A 20,874-nucleotide genomic window follows, 5' to 3' on the forward strand; every position below is an offset into this window, starting at 1 on the left:
TGTCTTTTTGAATTATGGTATGCTCTGGGTATATGCCCAGTAGTAGGATTGCTGGGTCATATGGTAATTCTATTTTTACTTTTTTAAGGAACCTCCATACTGTTCTCCATAGTGGCTGTATCAATTTACATTCCCACCAACAGTGCAAGAGGGTTCCCTTTTCTCCACACCCTCTCCAGCATTTGTTGTTTGTAGATTTTCTGATGATGCCCATTCTAACTGGTGTGAGGTGATACCTCATTGTAGTTTTGATTTGCATTTCTCTAATAATTAGTGATGTTGAGCAGCTTTTCATGTGCTTCTTGGCCATCTGTATGTCTTCTTTGGAGAAATGTCTATTTAGGTCTTCTGCCCATTTGTGGATTGGGTTGTTTGTTTTTTTAATATTGAGCTGCATGAGCTGTTTATATATTTTGGAGATTAATCCTTTGTCTGTTGATTTGTTTGCAAATATTTTCTCCCAATCTGAGGGTTGTCTTTTCGTCTTGTTTGTAGTTTCCTTTGCTGTGCAAAAGCTTTTAAGTTTCATTAGGTCCCATTTATTTATTTTTGTTTTTATTTCCATTACTCTAGGAGGTGGATCAAAAAAGATCTTGCTGTGATTTATGTCAAAGAGTGCTCTTCCTATGTTTTCCTCTAAGAGTTTTATAGTGTCCAGTCTTACATTTAGGTCTCGAATCCATTTTGAGTTTATTTTTGTGGATGGTGTTAGGGAGTGCTCTAATTTCATTCTTTTACATGTAGCTGTCCAGTTTTCCCAGCACCACGTATTGAAGAGGCTGTCTTTTCTCCATTGTATATCCTTGCCTCCTGTGTCATAGATTAGTTGACCATAGGTGCGTGGGTTTATCTCTGGGCTTTCTATCCTGTTCCGTTCATCTATATTTCTGTTTTTGTGCCAGTACCATATTGTCTTGATTACTGTAGCTTTGTAGTATAGTCTGAAGTCAGGACGTCTGATTCCTCCAGCTCTGTTTTTTTCCCTCAAGACCGCTTTGGCTATTCAGGGTCTTTTGTGTCTCCATACAAATTTTAAGATTTTTTGTTCTAGTTCTGTAAAAAATGCCATTGTTAATTTGATAGGGATTGCATTGAATCTGTAGATTGCTTTGGGTAGTATAGTCATTTTCACAATATTGATTTTTCCAATCCAAGAACGTGGTATATCTCCCCATCTGTCTGTATCATCTTTAATTTCTTTCATCAGTGTCTTATAGTTTTCTGCGAACAGAAAACTTTTGTCTCCCTAGGTAGGTTTATTCCTAGGTATTTTATTCTTTTTGTTGCAGTGGTAAATGGGAGTGTTTCCTTAATTTCTCTTTCAGATTTTTCATCATTAGTGTATAGGAATGCAAGAGATTTCTGTGCATTAATTTTGTATCCTGCAACTTTACCAAATTCATTGATTAGCTCTAGTAGTTTTCTGGTGGCATCTTTAGGATTTTCTATGTATAGTATCATGTCATCTGCAAACAGTGATAGTTTTACTTCTTCTTTTCCAATTTGTATTCCTTTGATTTCTTTTTCTTCTCTCATTGCTGTGGCTAGGATTTCCAAAACTATGTTGAATAATAGTGGCGAGAGTGGACATCCTTGTCTTTTTCCTGATCTTAGAGGAAATGCATTCAGTTTTTCACCATTGAGAATGATGTTTGCTGTGGGTTTGTCGTATACGGCCTTTATTATGTTGAGGTAGGTTCCCTCTATGCCCACTTTCTGGAGAGTTTTTTTATCATAAATGGGTGTTGAATTTTGTCAAAAGCTTTTTCTGCATCTATTGAGATGATCATATGGTTTTTCTGCTTCAATTTGTTAATATGGTGTATCACATTGATTGATTTGCATATATTGAAGAATCCTTGCATCTCTGGGATAAATCCCACTTGACCATGGTGTATGATCCTTTTAATGTGTTGTTGGATTCTGTTTGCTAGTATTTTGTTGAGGATTTTTGCATCAATATTCAAGAGTGATATTGGTCTGTAATTTTCTTTTATTGTAGTATCTTTGTCTGGTTTTGGTATCAGGGTGATGGTGGCCTCATAGAATGAGTTTGGGAGTGTTCCTTCCTCTGCAATTTTTTGGAAGAGTTTGAGAAGGATGGGTGTTAGCTCTTCTCTAAATGTCTGATAGAATTCACCTGTGAAGCCATCTGGTCCTGGACTTTTGTTTGTTGGAAGATTTTTAATCACAGTTTCAATTTCATTACTTGTGATTGGTCTGTTCATATTTTCTATTTCATCCTGGTTCAGACTTGGGAGGTTATTATACCTTTCTAAGAATTTGCCCATTTCTTCCAGGTTGTCCATTTTATTGGCATAGAGTTTCTTGTAGTAGTATCTTAGGATGCTTTGTATTTCTGCGGTGTCTGTTGTAACTTCTCCTTTTTCATTTCTAATTTTATTGATTTGAGTCCTCTCCTTCTTTTTCTTGATGAGTCTGGCTAATGGTTTATCAATTTTGTTTATCTTCTCAAAGAACAAGCTTTTAGTTTTATTGATCTTTGCTATTGTTTTCTTTGTTTCTATTTCATTTATTTCTGCTCTGATCTTTATGATTTCTTTCCTTCTACTAACTTCAGGTTTTGATTGTTTTTCTTTCTCTACTTCCTTTAGGTGTAAGGTTAGATTGTTTATTTGAGATATTTGTTGTTTCTTGAGGTAGGATTGTATTGCTATAAACTCCCCTCTTAGAACTGCTTTTGCTGCATCCCATAGGTTTTGGATAGTCGTGTTTTCATTGTCATTTGTGTCTAGGTATTTTTTGATTTCCTCTTTGAATTCTTCAGTGATCTCTTGGTTATTTAGTAGCATATTGTTTAGCCTCCATGTGTTTGTGTTTTTTATGTTTTTTTCCCTGTAATTGATTTCTAATCTCATAGCGTTGTGGTCAGAAAAGATACTTGATATGATTTCAATTTCCTTAAATTTACTGAGGCTTGATTTGTGACCCAAGATGTGATCTATCCTGGAGAATGTTCCGTGTGCACTTGAGAAGAAAGTGTAATCTGCTGTTTTTGGATGGAATGTCCTATAAATATCAATTAAATCTATCTGGTCTATTGTGTCATTTAATGCTTGCGTTTCCTTATTAATTTTCTGTTTGGATGATCTGTCCATTGGTGTTAGTGGGATGTTAAAGTCCCCCATTATTATTGTGTTACTGTCGATTTCCTCTTTTAGAGCTGTTAGCATTTGCCTTATGTATTGAGGTGCTCCTATGTTGGGTGCATATATATTTATAATTGTTATATCTTTTTCTTGGATTGATCCATTGATCATTATGTAGTATCCTTCCTTGTCTCTTGTAACATTCTTTATTTTAAAGTCTATTTTATTTGATATGAGAATTGCTACTGCAGCTTTCTTTTGATTTCCATTTGCATGGTATATCTTTTTCCATCCCCTCACTTTCAGTCTGTATGTGTCCCTAGGTCTGAAATGGGTCTCCTGTAGACAGCATATATATGGGTCTTGTTTTTGTATCCATTCAGTGAGCCTGTGTCTTTTGGTTGGAACATTTAATCCATTCACGTTTAAGGCAATTATTGATATGTATGTTCCTATTACCATTTCCTTAATTGTTTTGGGTTTGTTTTTGTAGGTCCTTTTCTTCTGTTGTGTTTCCCACTTAGAGAAGTTCCTTTAGCATTTGCTGTAGAGCTGGTTTGGTGGTGCTGAATTCTCTTAGCTTTTGCTTTTCTGTAAAGCTTTTGATTTCTCCATCGAATCTGAATGAGATCCTTGCTGGGTAGAGTAATCTTGGTTGTAGGTTCCTCCCTTTCATCACTTTAAATATGTCATGCCACTCCCTTCTGGCTTGTAGAGTTTCTGCCAAGAAATCAGCTGTTAACTTTATGGGAGTTCCCATGTATGTTATTTGTCATTTTTCCCTTGCTGCTTTCAATAATTTTTCTTTGTCTTTAATTTTGGCCAATTTGATTACTATGTGTCTCAGCGTGTTTCTCCTTGGGTTTATCCTGTATGGGACTCTCTGTGCTTCCTGGACTTGGGTGGCTGTTTCCTTTCCCATGTTAGGGAAGTTTTCAACTGTAATCTCTTAGAATATTTTCTCGGGTCCTTTCTCTCTCTCTTCTCCTTCTGGGACCCCTATAATGTGAATGTTGTTGCGTTTAACGTTGTCTCAGAGGTCTCTTAGGCTGTCTTCATTTCTTTTCATTCTTTTTTCTTTATTCTGTTCCGCAGTAGTGAATTCCTCCATTCTGTCTTCCAGGTCACTTATCTGTTCTTCTGCCTCAGTTATTCTGCTATTGATTCTTTCTAGTGTATTTTTCATTTCAATTATTGTATTGTTCATCTCTGTTTGTTTGTTCTTTAATTCTTCTAGGTCTTTGTTAAACATTTATTCCATCTTCTTGATCTTTGCCTCCATTCTTTTTCCGAGGTCCTGGATCATCTTCACTATCAGTATTCTGAATTCTTTTTCTGGAAGGTTGCCTATCTCCTCTTCATTTAGTTGTTCTTCTGGGGTTTAATCTTGTTCCTTCATCAGGTACATAGCCCTCTGCCTTTTCATATCATCTATCTTCCTGTGAACGTGGTTTTAGTTCCACAGGCTGCAGGATTGTAGTTCTTCTTGCTTCTGCTGTCTGCCCTCTGGTGGATGAGGCTATCTAAGAGGCTTGTGCAAGGTTCCTGATGGGAGGAACTGGTGGTGGGTAGAGCTGGCTGTTGCTCTGGTGGGCAGAGCTCAGTAAAACTTTAATCCGCTTGTCTGCTGATGGGTGGGAATGGGTTCCCTCCCTGTTGGTTGCTTGGCCTGAGGCGACCCAATACTGGAGCCTACCCGGGCTGTTTGGTGGGGCTAATGGTGGACTCTGGGATGGCTCACACCAAGGAGTACTTTCCAGAACTTCTGCTGCCAGTGTCCTTGTCCTCACGGTGAGCCACAGCCACCCCCCACTTCTGCAGGAGACCCTCCAACATTAGCAGGTAGGCCTGGTTCAGTCTCCTATGGGGTCACTGCTCCTTCCCCTGGGTCCTGATGCACACACTACTTTGTGTGTGCCCTCCAAGAGTGGAGTCTCTGTTTCCCCCAGTCCTGTCGAAGTCCTGCAATCAAATCCTGCTAGCCTTCAAAGTCTGATTCTCTAGGAATTCCTCCTCCTGTTGCCGGGCCCCCAGGTTGGGAAGCCTGACCTGGGTCTCAGAACCTTCACTCCAGTGGGTGGACTTCTGTGGTATAAGTGTTCTCCAGTCTGTGAGTCACCCACCCAGTAGTTATGCGATTTGATTTTATTGTGATTGCGCCCCTCCTACCATCTCATTGTGGCTTCTCTTTTGTCTTTGGATGTGGGGTATCTTCTTTGGTGAGTTCCAGTGTCTTCCTGTTGATGATTGTTCAGCAGTTAGTTAGTTGTGATTCTGATGCTCTCACAAGAGGGAGTGAGGTCACGTCCTTCTACTCCGCCATCTTGAGCCAATCTCCTTTGGAAGTCAGTCTTTAAATAACATCTTTGAATTTTCCAGTCCCTTACCTTCCTTGCTTGGTTGGAAAGGACCATGTGACTGTCCTGGGTTTCTCTGAGCGCTGGTGACGGTGTTGCAAGAGTTAATTGGCTGTGTCATCGCCTCACTGATCAAGGACCTGGCTTAATCACAGAGATGACAGGCAGGCGGGGAGGGACGTGAATATTTATCTCAGGCCGGGCCTCGCTGCTTGGTTGAGCTGCCGCCTGCCTTCGAGGTCAGGGGAACAATTTTAGAGCATCAGCCGCTGTCTCCTGCCCACGTGCCTGCCTCCCTGACCTTCTCCACAGATGAGACGAATCCCTGAAAGTTCAAACGTCCGGGTTCGACACTTCCCCTTTGTTTTTAAAAGGTTAACGATGAGTGATGAGTGGGTTTGTCAGACGTCAGCTGGAGCAGGCCTGAGGGGTCCAGAGGAGAGCTGGGAGGGGCTTTGCTGAGGCTCCGCCTCACCGTGTGACAGCTCCCAAGTCCCTCCAGGAGAGCGGGCTGTGGGCTGGAGCAGCTCAGGGTGGCCGTCAGCCCTGGTCATCTCCCATCTGCCCCTCCCCACCTTCTGACCAGGCACCCCTGGCATCTGGGTCTCCCTCGCCCTCCACCTGTAAAGGTCTGTCTCGGGGCACCCAGCCTGGCCCGGCCCATGTGGGGGGTCCTTCCTGTCCCCACCCACACACAGCCGCCCAAGCCCACTCCACAGCAGGAACCTTTGCTGATGGCCTCAGGGCTCCGAGACCTTGGGGCTCCCACCACGTTGGGCTGGGACCTGCCCCTGCTTCTCCAACAAGCTGGGCGGGTGCCCCTCCAAACTCCGGGCCTAGCACTGCCGCCCTCCTCCGAGGCTCTCCCGCCAGGCCCGGCACCGGCTGGCCCTGTGCGCTGGACGCGCTCCCCGACCATCACCTAAGGCCCTGGTCCTCCCTCGAGCAGAGGCCTCCCCAGCGCCCACTCTCCCGACTCCATCAGGACACCCAGGCCAGGGGCGGGGGGTTGGGGGGTGCTCAGTGCCCAGGGGGTGAATGAGGGGTCCGCCTGCGGCCCAGAGGGCACCTCGGGATCACGTGGGTGGTCTTACACCAGTGACCCCTCTGTGAAGTAGAAAAGCAGGATGACAGCACCACCACCACCCAGAGAATCAGTCCCCAGGTGAAGCTGGGAATGTTCTGCGACCGCTTTCCTAACCTAGACTGCGTCGTGATGGCGCCCCCAGCCTGGGTGGGTGAAGGGCCTTGTGCTGGAAGGCCCGGCCCCCAGGCTGCAGGCTGTCCACGTCCACTGCACCACCCTCCGTCCTGGGAGGGCCGGGCCGAGACGCAGGGCCCGCGTGGTCCTTCTGGCTCAAGGTCAGACAGCCAGGCTTGCCCTCCCCCATCCACGTCCCCGTCCCCGTCCAGGCGGTCCTGCGAGCGGAGGAGCGCCGCCCCAACCCCCCGACAGCTGGACTCACAACAGACCCCGCCGATGAGCGCCTGCTGCCCACAGGAAGTGAAAGACAATTAAGGGTCATCATTCCACAGAGGGGGGCTTCCGTTCTCCTTCAGCTCACAGGGAAGGTTCTCTGCTGAAATGGGGCCTCTGGAGGCCCCTGGGCTCTGAGAGCACAGACCGGTCGTCATAAGAAAACAATCTCCCACGACACACTCACTCCTCGCCCAGGGATGGGGACAAAGGTGCCACCTCGCAGAAATTCCCCTCGGAGCCCGGAGCCTGGCCCGTGGTGCAGGGGAACCGGCCCCGCACGGCTGGGGTCCCCAGGGAGCCACAGTGGCAAGGCTCCCCCGCTGTCCCCTGGACCTGATGCCCTGATCTAGCGGGACTGTCCAGGCCAGCGATGCAGGGATGCCCTCTGTGACCAGGCGGTTTATTTATAAGCCCCGGTGCAGCGCCGACCCTGTGACCTCAGAGTCGGGCACGAAATCAGGGCGCAGGGTGGGGCGGCCCCAGATGTAGGGAGGTGGCTCCGCGTCCGGGAACCCCCGGCCTGCAGAGGGCGGTTGCCGTCCCTGGGGGGCCTCCGGAGCCCTCGGGGGACACTCACCACGCGTGCCCCCGCTGAGGCGGACAGCGACCCCACCCCACCCCCTCCGGCTCGCCTTCCTTCACCCTCGATGTGTTTCTGAAATTCCGACGACGGCACGACACGCTCCAGACAGGCTCTGACGATGCCCTCCTGCGGCCTGCCCGGTGCCCCGTCAGACACGGCAGAGCCAAGAGCGCGGGCAGGCCTGGGGCCGGGGAGGCCCACGAGGCCACGGCTCCTCCCGTCTCCTCCGTCAGGACGGGGGTGCGATGCCCGGAGGCCCCCTCCTCCTCCAGCCCCGCCCAAGGTCAGGGTCCCCACCGGCTGCCCCTCCCCCTCGGCCCTTCCACGTGGCCAAGACCACAGGCCCCGTCCCCACGTCCTTCCAGCAGCTGAGACGCCACCTCCCGACCACCCACCCCGCGTCCGGTGGCCCTGACAGCGCCACCTGGAGCCCGGCTTCCAGGCTGTCCCCCGCTTCTCCACAGACCCCCAGCGGCCCCCACCCTCACTGCCCCTTGAGACTCACCCCTGCCCCCTCCGCCGCGTGGCCCGCACCCACTCCCGGAGCTCCCTGCCTTCCCACCACGTGCCCTGCCCTCTAGGGTGGGGTTTCGCTGCCTGGTCTTTCCCAGCAGGACGCAGACCCCAGGGAGGCTCTACTGCCGCCCCCTCGGCACCTAGACCACAGCAGTTCTCAAACCTGTAAAACCGTGCGCTCTTTCCAAACAAGCCTGGCGGCCAACGTGCAAAGAATGAACAGCCGGCGGGGCAGGCGGTGCCAGGCTGGTGCCTCCACGATGCTCACAGCCGTAAACACAGATGACAACACAGCTTTTCTTAAAAAGGAAGGTAAACGGCCAAGTCCAAATGCTTGGACCAGCGCTCAGCCGAAAGAGAACACAGGGTGGGAAAAAGCACCGTTTCTAGAAAACGTATTTTAATACTTGATGTACAAAGAATAAATATCTCACCGTTTCACCCGGCACGGCTGTGACACCGCAGGACCCCGCCGTGTGATCAGGGCCTCTCCAGAGCTCAGGAAGGAGACGTGGGACGGCCGGGGCCCAGACTCATGGGTTCTGCAGGGCTCCCGGCGCCCACGTCGCCAGTCACCCCAGGTGTCGTGGGAAGTTGGGCGCCTAGTCGGAGGGGATGGGGTGGGGCCCCAGCAGTGCCCTCACGGTAGCTCCCTCGTGGCGGCCGTGCTGAAGTCCCAGCACAGGGCTCTGCAGACCGGCCTCCGCCCCGTGTGCAGCAGCTGCTCCCCAAGGTGCCTTCCGAGGCTGGAGTGACCCTGCTCCTCTCGGCCGCACCCCTGCCCTCACGCAGGGATCGAGGACGAGCATCCGGCCACCCCTTGTACTGCTGTGGCCGTCACAGACCAGACAGCCTGGACAGCTGGATGGACCCTGCAGACAACTGGGGGGGCCCCGTCCCCGTGAGCACACAAAGCACCGGGACTCGCCAGGGAATGTTCCGACGCTCTGGCCCAGGCAGTGGGGGCAGATGGGGCAAGGGCATCACAGGCCCCCAAAGGCCTCAGACCGGCCCCGTGATGTGGCGCTTCGCCCGCCGTCCAGCTGGCACGCGGTCCCACGGGGAGAAGCGCAGGACCAAGGGCCCTGCCCTGTGGCACACAGAGGGTCAGCACTGTGGCCGCCGCCCGGGACAGGAGCAGCCCAGGCGCCAGGCCTGCCCGACGCCGCGGGGAACGCTCCTGACCAAGGTCAACGAGGACAAGCCGGCACCTCCGAGGCATCCCGGGGAAGCGGTGGCTCCGGGTCACGGCAGACAGGTGGGCCTGGGGAAGGCAGGGCAGACGCAGCGTGGCTCCGCAGGGCTCCCGGGCCTGAGACCGGAGAGGGGACAGCCTGCTGCCCAGCCGGGGGGTCCCTGCCCCGGCGGCGCCACCTGTCCTAAGGGCAGCTGCGAGCCCGCGTGTGGGGCGCCCGCGGGCCGGCTCAGTACGCGATCCTCCAGTGCGTGGGCTGCTCGCACGCCTTCTCCTCGTCCCCACAGAACCGGTTGTAGGTCGTCTTGGGGTCCAACCCCAGGATTTCTCTCTCCTCGTGAATTCGAAAGGAGAACGTGGAGACCGAAGTGCCGATAAAAAACCTGCTGAGAAATGTGAGGTCACCGGGGCTGCGGAGCAAACCTGCCAGCCACGCCCACCCCCGACCCCAGGTGCCCGCCCGGCCCCCCACCCCAGACTCCTCAGCCGGGGCTCCCCGTGGCCAATCGCCACCACGCGGCCTGGGCTGGAGGAGCCCAGAGGCCAGGCTGCGGCAGCCGCAGGGGCTCGGGTGACAGGTCCCTCACCGGGGGCAGGCTCGGGACACTGCTAGACCTCGGCTGCTTGGGGCAGGGGCTCAGGGCCAAGCTCAACCTGCCAGGCAGGCCTCCCCGCTGAGGGGCGGAGCTGCAGCCGGAGAAGGAAGAAACCCCCTTCAGGGACGGCACCTTGGAACACACGTGCCGGAGGTCTGCTCCCTGTCACCGCCAGGTTTGAGCCCAAGGCGGGCGGGGAAGAGTGAAGCCCCGAACCCCATTCCCCCGCCCCCACCAGCAGAACCTCGGGGCCGAGGGGCAGGGCCCAGAGCACAGGGCTGGGCTGGGGCTACTCCCTGCACCCCTGGTGGGGCTGAGCCCGCCCTCACCCCTCTGCTCGGCGCTGAGCCCGCCCTCACCCCTCTGCTCGGCGCTGAGCCCGCCCTCACCCCTCTGCTCGGCACTGAGCCCGCCCTCACCCCTCTGCTCGGCGCTGAGCCCGCCCTCACCCCTCTACTCGGCGCTGAGCCCGCCCTCACCCCTCTGCTCAGCCTGCAGGAGGTGTCCCCTGGAACAGGACAGGGCACACGTCTACCTGGGAGACCACACACGCCCCTGCACCCAGCATGTCTGAGAATTCTGGAAGGAGAGGGAAAATCACCTACTCTGTTCTGATTTTCCACTTCACTCCAAGTGCCCGACTCACCCCAGCCCTGCTCTCCCAGCGCCGGTGGGCAGATGAGCCCCAGAGGAACCCCCGAGGCCCGGGCCCAAGTCCCTGTGGGCAGCTTGCCTCCCATGACAAGGACGGGACACTGGGCAGGGTGCCCCGCGGGTGCCCGAGATGTACCTGGGGACCAGGACTCAGGGGCGGGCGGAGTGGGCACGGCCCCTCCCCCAAGACAAGACGCGACAGAGGAGAGACCCCGGGTGAGGCAAGGAGGGCCGAGCTGGGGGTCTGCACGTGAGGACTCAGCCTCGGACACGGGCTAGGCGTGTACGCGGCGGGAGGGGCTGCTCACCGGGCGTGTGCGCAGACCCACTGGTCCACGATGGCGACGCCCCCGTCCTTGTAGAGCTCCAGCTCCTCCCACGTGGGTTCGAACCGCACCATCTCGGGCAGCAGCCTCCGGAGCCCATCCAGCTCTGCAGGTGCATCATGGGAGGTGACGGGGCCGCAGGAGACATGCGTGTGCATGCGCTCACACTGCAGGACCACGGAGAGGGGGACGAGGAGGACAGAAACACGACCCCCTCCCATTAACTGTGGGAGAAACAGACGGATGGAAACCATGTACCCTTCCTGGCGGCATCCGTGGCCACGAACACCTTGTCCAGCTGGTGGGTCTTCATGAGGCTGCGGATCCTCCTCACTGCCCCCTCCAGGCTGGGCACGTCCTCCCTGTGCCCCCAGATGAAGTCCTTCCTCCTCAGGTGGACGCCCAGGTATGGGCCCCCCAGCGAAGAGCCCAGCTTGACCTGGTGGAGGAGGACCCGACAGGCTGGTGACGATCGGGCGGGACGTGGGGGGCCTGATCGGGTCCCTCTAGGGACGGATTGCTGGCCAACGTCCCTACACCTGCACCAGGACAGGGGGCTCGCTGCTGACGAGCAGCGCCTCTGGTGACTGGGGCAGTGGGGCCGGGCAGCCCTGTGACAGACAAGGTGCCCCGTTCTGCCCTTTCCTGAATGAGGGGATTAGTTGTCAGGTGTCTAAAGAGATAAAATGCATGCCCCCCACCAAAGATTACAGAGGTGGGGGCTACCTTCATCTTGGTCCAGTCCTCCTCGAAGGGGATCCTGTCGGCCGCGTCCGTGGAATTGAGGTACCTGCTCCGGAACTCGTCCCCCACGGCCCGCAGGTGCTTGGCGAACACCATGCTGCGTCGGGTCTGCGGGTGCACCGGGCAGTGAGCCCCTGCCCCGGGGTCCCCGCCCGTCACCCCAACCCCCCGCACCGGGGTCCCCGCCCGTCACCCCTCCCCCCCCCGCCCCGGGGTCCCCGCCTGTCACCCCTCCCCCCGCAGGTGCCGAGGGGGGTCACCACCCTTCAGGGCCGGCGGGGACCACAGTGCTGTCATGAGGCACAGAACCACCGTGTCCACGTGTTGACACCTCTGCGCTTCTGCAAAAACCCGCCCAGGAGGCACCCAGGTCACGGGTCCAGGGAGCAGGGTCCCACCTGGGGGCCTCTGCCTGCCCAGCCCGCCCACAGGAGGCGTCCACGACCCCCAGACAGGGCAGACCCTGAGAGCTGAGGGTCAGGGGCTGCAGAGGGGGTATGACACCCACTTCCCCAAGTGGAGGAAGGACCAGACAGGCTGAGGCTGGTGACGACTGGGCGGGACTTGGGGGGCCTGACGGGGTCCATCTAGGGACTGATTACTGACCAACGCCCTGCAGGGACAGGACAGGATGCGGTCCAGGGATGGACCTCGCCACATGCGGGGCTGCCCTTCATCGTGAATTAGGTGCGGAGATTACAGAATACCAACTGCATTTTTTTGACAGCAAATACCATGTTTTTCTTTTTCAAATATTACCTGCCATAAATGATAAACCTGCACCTCAATTAACAGACCTGGGAGCCCCTGCGGCAGAAAATACCATGCCCACCATGTGGAAACGGGGGTGGGGGGCATGGCCACAGGGCTCCGTCCACACCGTCGGCAGTGCCAAGGTGCAGAGATCCGGGGAAACCGGTTCCCGCACAGGGGCCTCGGGAGAAGCGACACATCCACCGGGAGCCCCAGACGAGGGGGGCACAAATCCCCGCGGCGGTGGGGAGAAACCCAGCTGCAAAGTATCTGCCTTGAGGGAGCTCAGCACTCATTTCTAATTTAAGAAAGCTGTAATTTGCCTAAAAACTTCTACTTCACTTCAACAATACACAAATGCCTCTTCGAAGATCAGTGTCTGCACAGGTCCCAGGACCTGGGGGAGCATGGGAGCCGAGTGGGGCAGGCCCCGTCCCCTGCAGCCCACCCACCCTGATGCCCCTGGAGGCTCCTTTGCCCGGCAGAGCCCCCGACAGGCCAGGCCGACTTCACCTGGGTCCCCACCTTGCAGCCAAAGGCTCTTCTCAGGGAATGTCTGACGCTTTTGCCAAACTGTTGCACCGGCCCCCGTCGGCAGAACTGCGCCTCTTTTCCAAACCAGACGCCTGACGATTAAGCCGTCCCCACCCCTAGGAGGACGGGAGAAGCCTCTCGCCCACCCGCCTCACTGTCACTGTCTGTGCACCCAGAGCCAGCGCTTCCCCGTCAAAGCAGAGCCCGACTCCGCTATTAAGGACTCGGGACACAGAACGCCCCACCTTGCAACACTGAGGACACATGGCCGGAGCTCTAATTCCAGGTTCTGAGTGCGTCAGCAGGAAAGGACAGCCGATGCAGTGCAGGAGGCGGGGCCCGGGACGCCCCAGCCCGCGCCCCGGAGCACCTCCTTGGGCAGGGGCAACGCTCACCGGCGGGCCCTCCCCCACGCCTGCTAAGCGCCTCGTCGGGTTAGTCAGCAAGGCGGAAAACAAGAGCTGCTGAGGGCCTTGGGTTTTCCAAGACTAAACACACGTACAGAGATGCTCGCCACGCAACACTCACGTCCCAGTACTCCTTCCCTCCGTAGTGGTCGTGAAGGAGGTTTTCGGCTCGGTCTAACATCACGGACCTATTTTTAAACAACAGGAAAAGAAGGTTTTCATGTTCACACGCTCCAGAGAGCACGGTCATGCGGGAGGCCCTGGGCCAGGGAACAATCAGGGACGAAGTCTGAGACGGTCAAACCTTGCTGGGTCGCCTGGGTGCGTCTGGGCAAATCTCTGCTGAGCCTCTCACAGGCAGCTGCCTGCAGCAGCTTCTGATTCCTAACTGGCTCTAAACACTGACGGACTCTGTCCTGTCCCAGCCACTGAACTGGCTGAGCTACCAAGCTCGCTTGTGACTCTCAACGCAAAAAAACCCACAAGTAAACAAAACATAAAATTAGCAAACGGAACCCAGCAATATATTAAAAGGATGACACACGTGACAAATGGAGTTCACACCAGGAATGCAAAAGTGGTTCAGTATTAGAACATCTATGGCTTAACTCATCACGTTACTGGATAAAGGGCAAAACCATATAATGATGGCTACCCCAAAGGAACAAAACTCAGTATTTACTCTTATGTTTAAAAACCACCTTAATGAAAGAGTCCTTATCACGGTTGTATTTCTCCAGCCAAAAGCCAGCCTCTTCTCCAGGGAAGGCTCAACTCCCTCCTTGCAAAGCGAGGGGCAGGAAAGGTGGTCTGCCTGAGCTAATCCAGCAGCCTGAAGAATCAGCACACGTGGAAAGGACCCTCCAGACACAGGCCACGAGTGCGAGGCGGCGGCCTGCGTCTCCCCTGGGGTCTAGGAGCAGCGTGGCCCCCGCGGCATCCCTGACAGCGTCTGCTGCTGAATTTGCTACCAGGCCGCCGGCCCTTTCCTGGCTGACCTTTAGAAGCTCTGCCTGTACCTGACCCAGCCCTGTACGGACTGACGTGACTGACGTGCTACAAGCCCCCCTCTCTGTGGTTTGCCTTTCCATCTTGCTAACGCCCTCTATTGACGGACAAGACTTATTAATTTTAACGTAACTGAATGTATCAACCTTCTCTCTCTGGTCAGTGCTTTTCACATCTTGAGTTTTCTGCATGGTGGGGGTCCCCCCCACCCCCGTCCAGCCTCGTGGGTCTCAGCGCCGCCATCTCCCCGCTGTCAAGCCCCCTGCGTCTCTCTTAAACAGAGGGGCCTCCGGGCACAAGTCTGTCCTGGGCTCAGCTCCCCTTACTCACAAATGGGACTCAGAAGAAACGGTCCCACAGCCCAAAGCTTCAGCCAGATCTGCTTTTGAAATGCGAACAGTTGTAAGACGAGTAACGCGGGGCCCCAGCAAGCGGTACCCTCAGCAACCTCGTCTCTCACGTGGAGCTGGGACCCACCGCGCAGAGCAGGCGTCTGCTGCCTCCGTGGACCCGCTTGCGTTTTGCTGACACAGGCCCGGGGGGGACCTGGCCTGGCGTTCTGGCACACCGGGGCCGTGCTGGGACAGTCTGCACCTTCCCGGGCCCCGGAGAGCACAGGAGGCCTGCCCTGTGCGTGCGCAGCTTAGGGACACTGAAGGTGGCTAAGAGGAGGAGCCCTCTCAGGGTCCCCATGTCCCCAGCAACTCACACCTGCAGGGAACTCCTAGGACACCTGCCTAGAAACCAAGCACGAGCCCCCTCCTGAGGAGCTCGCCCGGAACCCCAGCCCTCCCCGCTGACCCTCTGGTGGCAGGGCGGGCGGGCGGGGCCCACGTGGCTAGTCTTCTGCTTCCAGGAGGCACCGGTCACGCAGACACACTCCCAACAAGCGAGGCCAGGAGCAGCCGCCAGGGCGGTGTGTCCAGGAAAGGCCTGAGCTGTTCCTCTGACCACTCACAGCTCAGGCTTCGAGGAGGCCGGCAAGAGAGCCTGATTTCAGGGGTGGCCCCGAGAGGGAGCACTCCTCGCCCATGCGGAACCTCCAAGGCCAGCTCCGGGCTGCCACCCCAGCCCCGGTCACTCAGTAGTCCCTTCAAAACCCTCCTGGCCCCGCTGGGCCCGCTCTTGTCCTGGCCGTCCCCCTGCCGCAGCCTCACGACCCCACGGCCCTCATCCCCGCCCCCTCTTACCGCCCGCCCCCCTGCCCCTACGTCCATCCTCACGCCCTGCTACGTCCAGCAGGCCCCCGCTCGCCCCACCACCTCCGACAGGACCCCAGGGCAGGATCCGGGTGTAAATCCAACTGCACCACCCACCAGGGGTGGGACCAGAGACCCCCATGGTGAGGCTCAAAAGCACAGCCGCTCCGAGCAGCACCGGGAGGAGAACAGCCGCGGCCGCCCCACCTGGGGGCTCCCCTGGATCCCAAATGCCGGCCCCCTGGATCGAGGGGGTGGGAGAGGGGATGAGGTCTGACCCTCCAGCGACGCCCGCGGGCCAGCCAGCAGGACAGAGCACAGGCACACGCAGACACGCTCACACACGTGCCCTCGCACCAGCCATCACCCAGAGACCACACACTCACCGTGCGGACGTGTTTCTCAAAAGCACAGGGGCGATGATGGAAGCCGATCCCTGAACAGACAGACAGGAAACGTTTAAACCCCGCGTCTCTTCATAACCCCAAAACCATCCTCTGGAAAACAAGACCCACGGCACCTGGTTAGTGTGGTTTCTTTTTCCGCGGGCAGTAAGTAAAGTCTACACGCACGGCCTGATCTGGATAAACTCAGCTGGTTCTCTTACTTCACCAGTAAGTTTTCACAACTTATTGGTCGTGATCACAGGCAGTGACCTTGTGGAAATCTTTAAAGAAACCACAAATTTCATCTGATCTGATGAGACCACGGAAGCTCTCTTCAGGAATCTGACGGTACGATCACAGGAAAGCAGGGGCGGCCCGGAGGGAGCCCGGCGGAACGAACGCTGACGGGCCAGGGCCGGTTCTGACGGTAACTGTCCTGAAAGCAGCTGTGCTCGCAGCAGCTTCTGAGCTGCTCCAGGTCTAGAACCGGATTACTCTGGTCCCCCGTGCGGGGGGTGCTTTGGGCGGGTTGGGGAGGACACAGCAGCACGTCCACAGGCAGCTCTTCTGATGACAGCTCAGTCTGGGGTGACAACACCACCACGACCACGTTCAAGTGCATTAAACAGCACGGGAAAAGGTAAGTGTGTCTCAGCCAGGTATTTCTAAACCAGCCTGAGTCCCCGAACGCGGTGGTACCTGTAATACTCGTGCTTGTCCTGCGAGTAAAGGGGCGGCTCGATGCAGGGCCGGCTGTCAATCTTCTCCTCCCAGGCTCCCTCCTTCCAGCCCTCTGCATAACCTTGCAGGACATAGACCTGGTCAATGAAGGGCCCACCAGACTCTGCAGGAGACAAGGACCGACAGGAACGGTGACCACAGCACACACTGCGGCGATACAGAGAAGTTCCACTGTATTTAACGCCACCACCTTCCCAAACAGGACTGGAGGAAGCTCACAAAAGCAGAGATGATGGAACAAGTGACCTCGGGACATGGGGGTCCCTCAGGGGACGGGAGGGCTGCCTGGGGGGGGCTGTCCAGGAGCCAGCAGCTCCTCTGGGCCGCTCAGCGCCCCGACCTCTTACAGCATCCGGCCTTGCCTGGGCCCCCCGTCTCTTTCCAGCCACACCCCCCCTTCGCCGTGGGCGGGGCCAGTCCCCACGACGGCCGCAGGCTGCCCTCGCCCTGCCCCTCTCCTCTCCTGCAGCTGCCCGCCTGTGGTGCCTGGAGCCCATGGGGGTGCTCCTTCCCCGGGACGCCTGAATAGCTGACCCGCCTGGACCGTCCCCTCCGGGGCTCGTTCTCGAACAGTTTGAGTTCGCCACTCAATCTGCATCTCCCCGAAAAGGATGCCTTCCCAGTCCACGGCCACCGCCCAGCACTCCGCACCCCTGCCTGCTTTCTTGTCCTGTGGCTCTGGTCACTGCCGCGAGCGCTGCGGGTCCCCGCCACTTACTCATGCTCTGCCCCCGCCCCCAACAGGAGGCCCCGGAGAGCAGGGGCCTGTGTCCCCCTCACCCACTGCTCTCCCACACCTGGAGCCTCCCAGCCACGACTCGGCGACAAGTGAAGACGTGCTCACAGGTGCGACGACGGAGCGCACTGACGAGAGAGCCACAGCGAGTGACCCGGTGTCTCGTCCACTCTCTCTGGCTTGGGCACGAGGCCCGGGCTCTGGGGCTCCTCATACAGCGGGGTGGGGGGATGCGACACCGGGGCTGAGACGCCGGCCTGGAGGCCTTCCGGGCGTGACGCCCCATGCCTGTCCCCTCTGCAGCGGGAAACCTGAGCTGGTCAAGGCTGGTCTGCCACCGCCAGTGTCACCCGGGGACTCGGTCCCCACCCCCACTGCCTGGCCCGAGGGACACGGCCTGCAGAGCGGCAGGGACGACACCTGTCTGCAGTCACTAAGCACCCCTCGTGGCCAAGGCGCCACCGTGCTGGCAGGTCAGGGGCCGGTCCCCTGGGCGCCAGGGCCCGCGCAGACGAGGCCAAGCCTGCTTCCTGGGCTGAGTCGGGTCAGGAAGGCTGCTCCCCAGCCGGAGCGCAGACGGCAGCAGGTCGCCCGGTGGCCCTGCAGCCACAGCGGAGCCCCACACGGAGAACGTCCCCGCGGGGCAGGGTCTGCAGTACGGTGAGAACAGAACCTGACAAGGAGGACGTGTGGGCCCGGCCTCGGCGGGAGCAGCGACGCTCAGGCCGCCAGGCCCTCGCACAGAAGCGCTAAGACCGCCACTCGGGATCTGTGACTCGCTCTTCCGGGCCGCTCCAGGGATCGGGGCAGAGGTGTCCCTGACCGTTTATGTCTTCTCAATAAAGCAACGGTGAGCTCTAAGTACTTTCATTCTAAGAAATCTTCAACTCTTTCCTCTTAAAAACACTAAAATGAGAAGGCTGACCAGAACCAAATGAGACAGGACGTGTGGTCACACGTCTCCACCAGCACCCAGCCAACGCCACACATGCCACATGTCTTCCTTCACGTAAGAACAGCCTGGCCTGCATAGGGGGAGGCCTGTGGTCCTGCCCCCCCCATCACAGCTCCAGCTCACCAGGCGGCCGGGGTTTTCAGAGGCGAGGGGACACATAGCTCACATGCTTCAGATCTATTTCCCTAGAAAAACTATGGAAAGGTCAAAATCGCTGGTAGTGGGGGAAATGGAAGCAGGGCCCCTAGGCGGAGCAAAGGCCCAAGGGGAGACAGCCCAGCTGGCCGAGGTCTCGGGCCTGGCCTGACGTTCACGCCCAGACCAACGCCCACCCGGCCCCAGTTACAGGACCGCTGCCCGCCTCACCTGCAATGAACTGCTCATACTCAATGACGGGGATGTTTCTACTGAGACTTGGAAGGTCAAAAAAGTCGGACCAGGGAATCCGGACCTGGTGAATGTCGGGGCTCTTCCAGTGGTAGAGACGGCCCCAGGGGGGCAGCACCAGCACCCACTCCTCAGTCTTCAGCAGAGTCTTCAGGAGGGAGGCGACTCGGATGTAGACGTCCCTGCGGAGGTTGAAGCCCTCCGGGGGGTTGACGTCGTACAGAAGATACCTGGCAGGGAGGGCAGGAAAGCGGTTCTTCAGGGCCAGGGCTCTGCACAGAAAACCCAACACCCCACGTCCACGGCCTAGCGCCTGACTCCAGGCACGGTCAGTAGCTTCTGGTCTGTAACGTGGAGGCAGCGGCCCACCCGTTTCTAGGGGACCAGCCACTTAAAGAGCCCGCAAGTAGGAGCAGAAGACATCTCAGCACCTGTTTAACCACCAGCAATAATTCACAGCTGAGACCAGCAGAGTCTCGCAGCCAGAATCTGAGCACTCACCCTCCAGGGGTTCTCAAACTTCTTGGTCTACAGACCCCCGCACACTCTTAATGATTACCGAGGACCCCAAAGGCTACTGTTTATGTGGATTAAATCTATCGATAATTCCTGATTTAGAATTTAGAGCAAGAACTTTAGAAAGTATTTATGAATTCCCTTAAAAATAACAAAAATAAACATACTACCTTTATCATTAGCATTTCCAAATTTCCAAATGAAAAATAAGTATATTTTTCAAGACAAAAATCATGAGGGACAAGAGCGGCACTGTTTTTAATTTTTGCAAATCTCTTTTTGGTCTGGTGATTGCTGGATTCTCCTGTCTGCTTCTTCATTCCCTGTGTTATGGTATCACAGGCCAGGTGGTCTCTGGAAAAACTCCACAGTAAACTCTCGAGAGAGTGTGTGCAAAAGGCAGATGATATCCTGGCCTTTCTAAGAAAACGGCCTGGCACCTCTGGGATCCCTGGACACACTTTGAGAACGGCTGCCCTATGTAAAGCAAGACTTCTCTACACAAGCCGCAGGCAGGAGACCTCAGCTTCTGCTATGTCCTCACAGCTCCCTTCTCTGCATCTCCGTTACTACAAACGAGGCCATGCTGTGATCCCTGGCGTGAGCCTCCAATCCCCCAAGCCTGCCAGGAAGAGGCCCATCTACCATCCTGACGTCCCGCACCCAGCAGTCTGTTTTCGGTCAAGCCCTCAGTAACTGCTGAATGGCACTGACGTTTGTCTCTTATTCCTGAGACTTATCTATGAAACAACCAACACCTGGATGGGACGGATATTCTGCAGGTAAACAAAGCTGGGCTTTCTTAAGAACCACCCCATTCGAACATCTGATTCGGGGGCTCCTCGAACTCCAGGGAGGGCCCGCATCATGTGACAGGGGCCCCCGGCCTGCCCCCTAACGCGGACCTGCAGCCTGCCCTTCCGGGGGGCTCGCGGCCCCAGGCCAGGGGTCCCGAGAGGCGAGGGGAGACCGAGGCTCCACCGCTCCGTTTCCCGGCCCTCCGAGCCCCGCCTCCCGGTTCGCCGGGTCCCTGCCCACCGGCCCAGCCGAGGACGTTTACCGTCTGCGGGACGCCGCCCCCGACAAGATGTCGGCTGCCGACTGGCCGGGCCAGAACTCCTCGCCCGAGGCCGAGGCCGGCGGCCAGGATACCGCCCCGAGTAGCAGGCAGAAGACGCCGAGCGCCGCCATGGCCCCGGGCGGCCACGCACTTCCGGTGGCCGTGCCCCGCCCCGGAAGTGCAGCCCGCCCTCGTGGAGAGCTTCGCCTGTACCACGGCAACGCCACGGGGCCCACCTAGGGCATGAGTCCTGCTTGATCCGGAGTCGGGAAGTTCCTGCGGCAGAACGGGCTGAGCTGCTGGGGGCCGAAGAGGGGCCGGGCCGAGGGGCGGGGGCGGGACTGATGGACGGGTGGACTGGGCCGGGGTGTGGGCGGGGCCGAGACGGGGGCGGGGCCGCGCGGACGTCTCCTCCCGCGGGCCGCGCTGGGTACAGGCTGGGGCGGGGCTGGCGCCTGGGGGCGGGTCGGGGGCGGGGCCACGCGTTCAGAAGCGCGGAAGTCCTCACCTGCGGGCCGCGCTGGGTACAGGCCGGGGCGGGGCTGGCGCCGAGGGCGGGGCCACGCGGCGTGGGGCGCAGACGTCCTGACCTGCGGGCCGCGCGGCCTTCCGCCTGGGTTCCGCTGCTTCC

The 20,874-nt window shown here is 56.9% G+C and overlaps 1 protein-coding gene across 1 annotated transcript; it reads right to left on the reverse strand.

The window, feature by feature from the left end:
- Positions 1-8,443: 8,443 nt before the first annotated feature.
- POFUT2 (protein O-fucosyltransferase 2) lies at positions 8,444-20,542 on the reverse strand. Its single transcript, XM_036851580.1, has 9 exons — positions 20,244-20,542; positions 18,647-18,897; positions 16,548-16,692; positions 15,849-15,959; positions 13,377-13,443; positions 11,544-11,669; positions 11,076-11,256; positions 10,800-10,923; positions 8,444-9,624 (listed from the first exon to the last, which is right to left on the reverse strand). Exons 1-9 carry the CDS (start codon positions 20,372-20,374, stop codon positions 9,471-9,473), a joined length of 1,290 nt encoding a protein of 429 aa, XP_036707475.1. The 5' UTR covers positions 20,375-20,542; the 3' UTR covers positions 8,444-9,470.
- Positions 20,543-20,874: the final 332 nt, after the last annotated feature.

Source organism: Balaenoptera musculus, chromosome 4, assembly GCF_009873245.2.
Source record: "Balaenoptera musculus isolate JJ_BM4_2016_0621 chromosome 4, mBalMus1.pri.v3, whole genome shotgun sequence".
NCBI classification, from domain to species: Eukaryota; Metazoa; Chordata; class Mammalia; order Artiodactyla; family Balaenopteridae; genus Balaenoptera; species Balaenoptera musculus.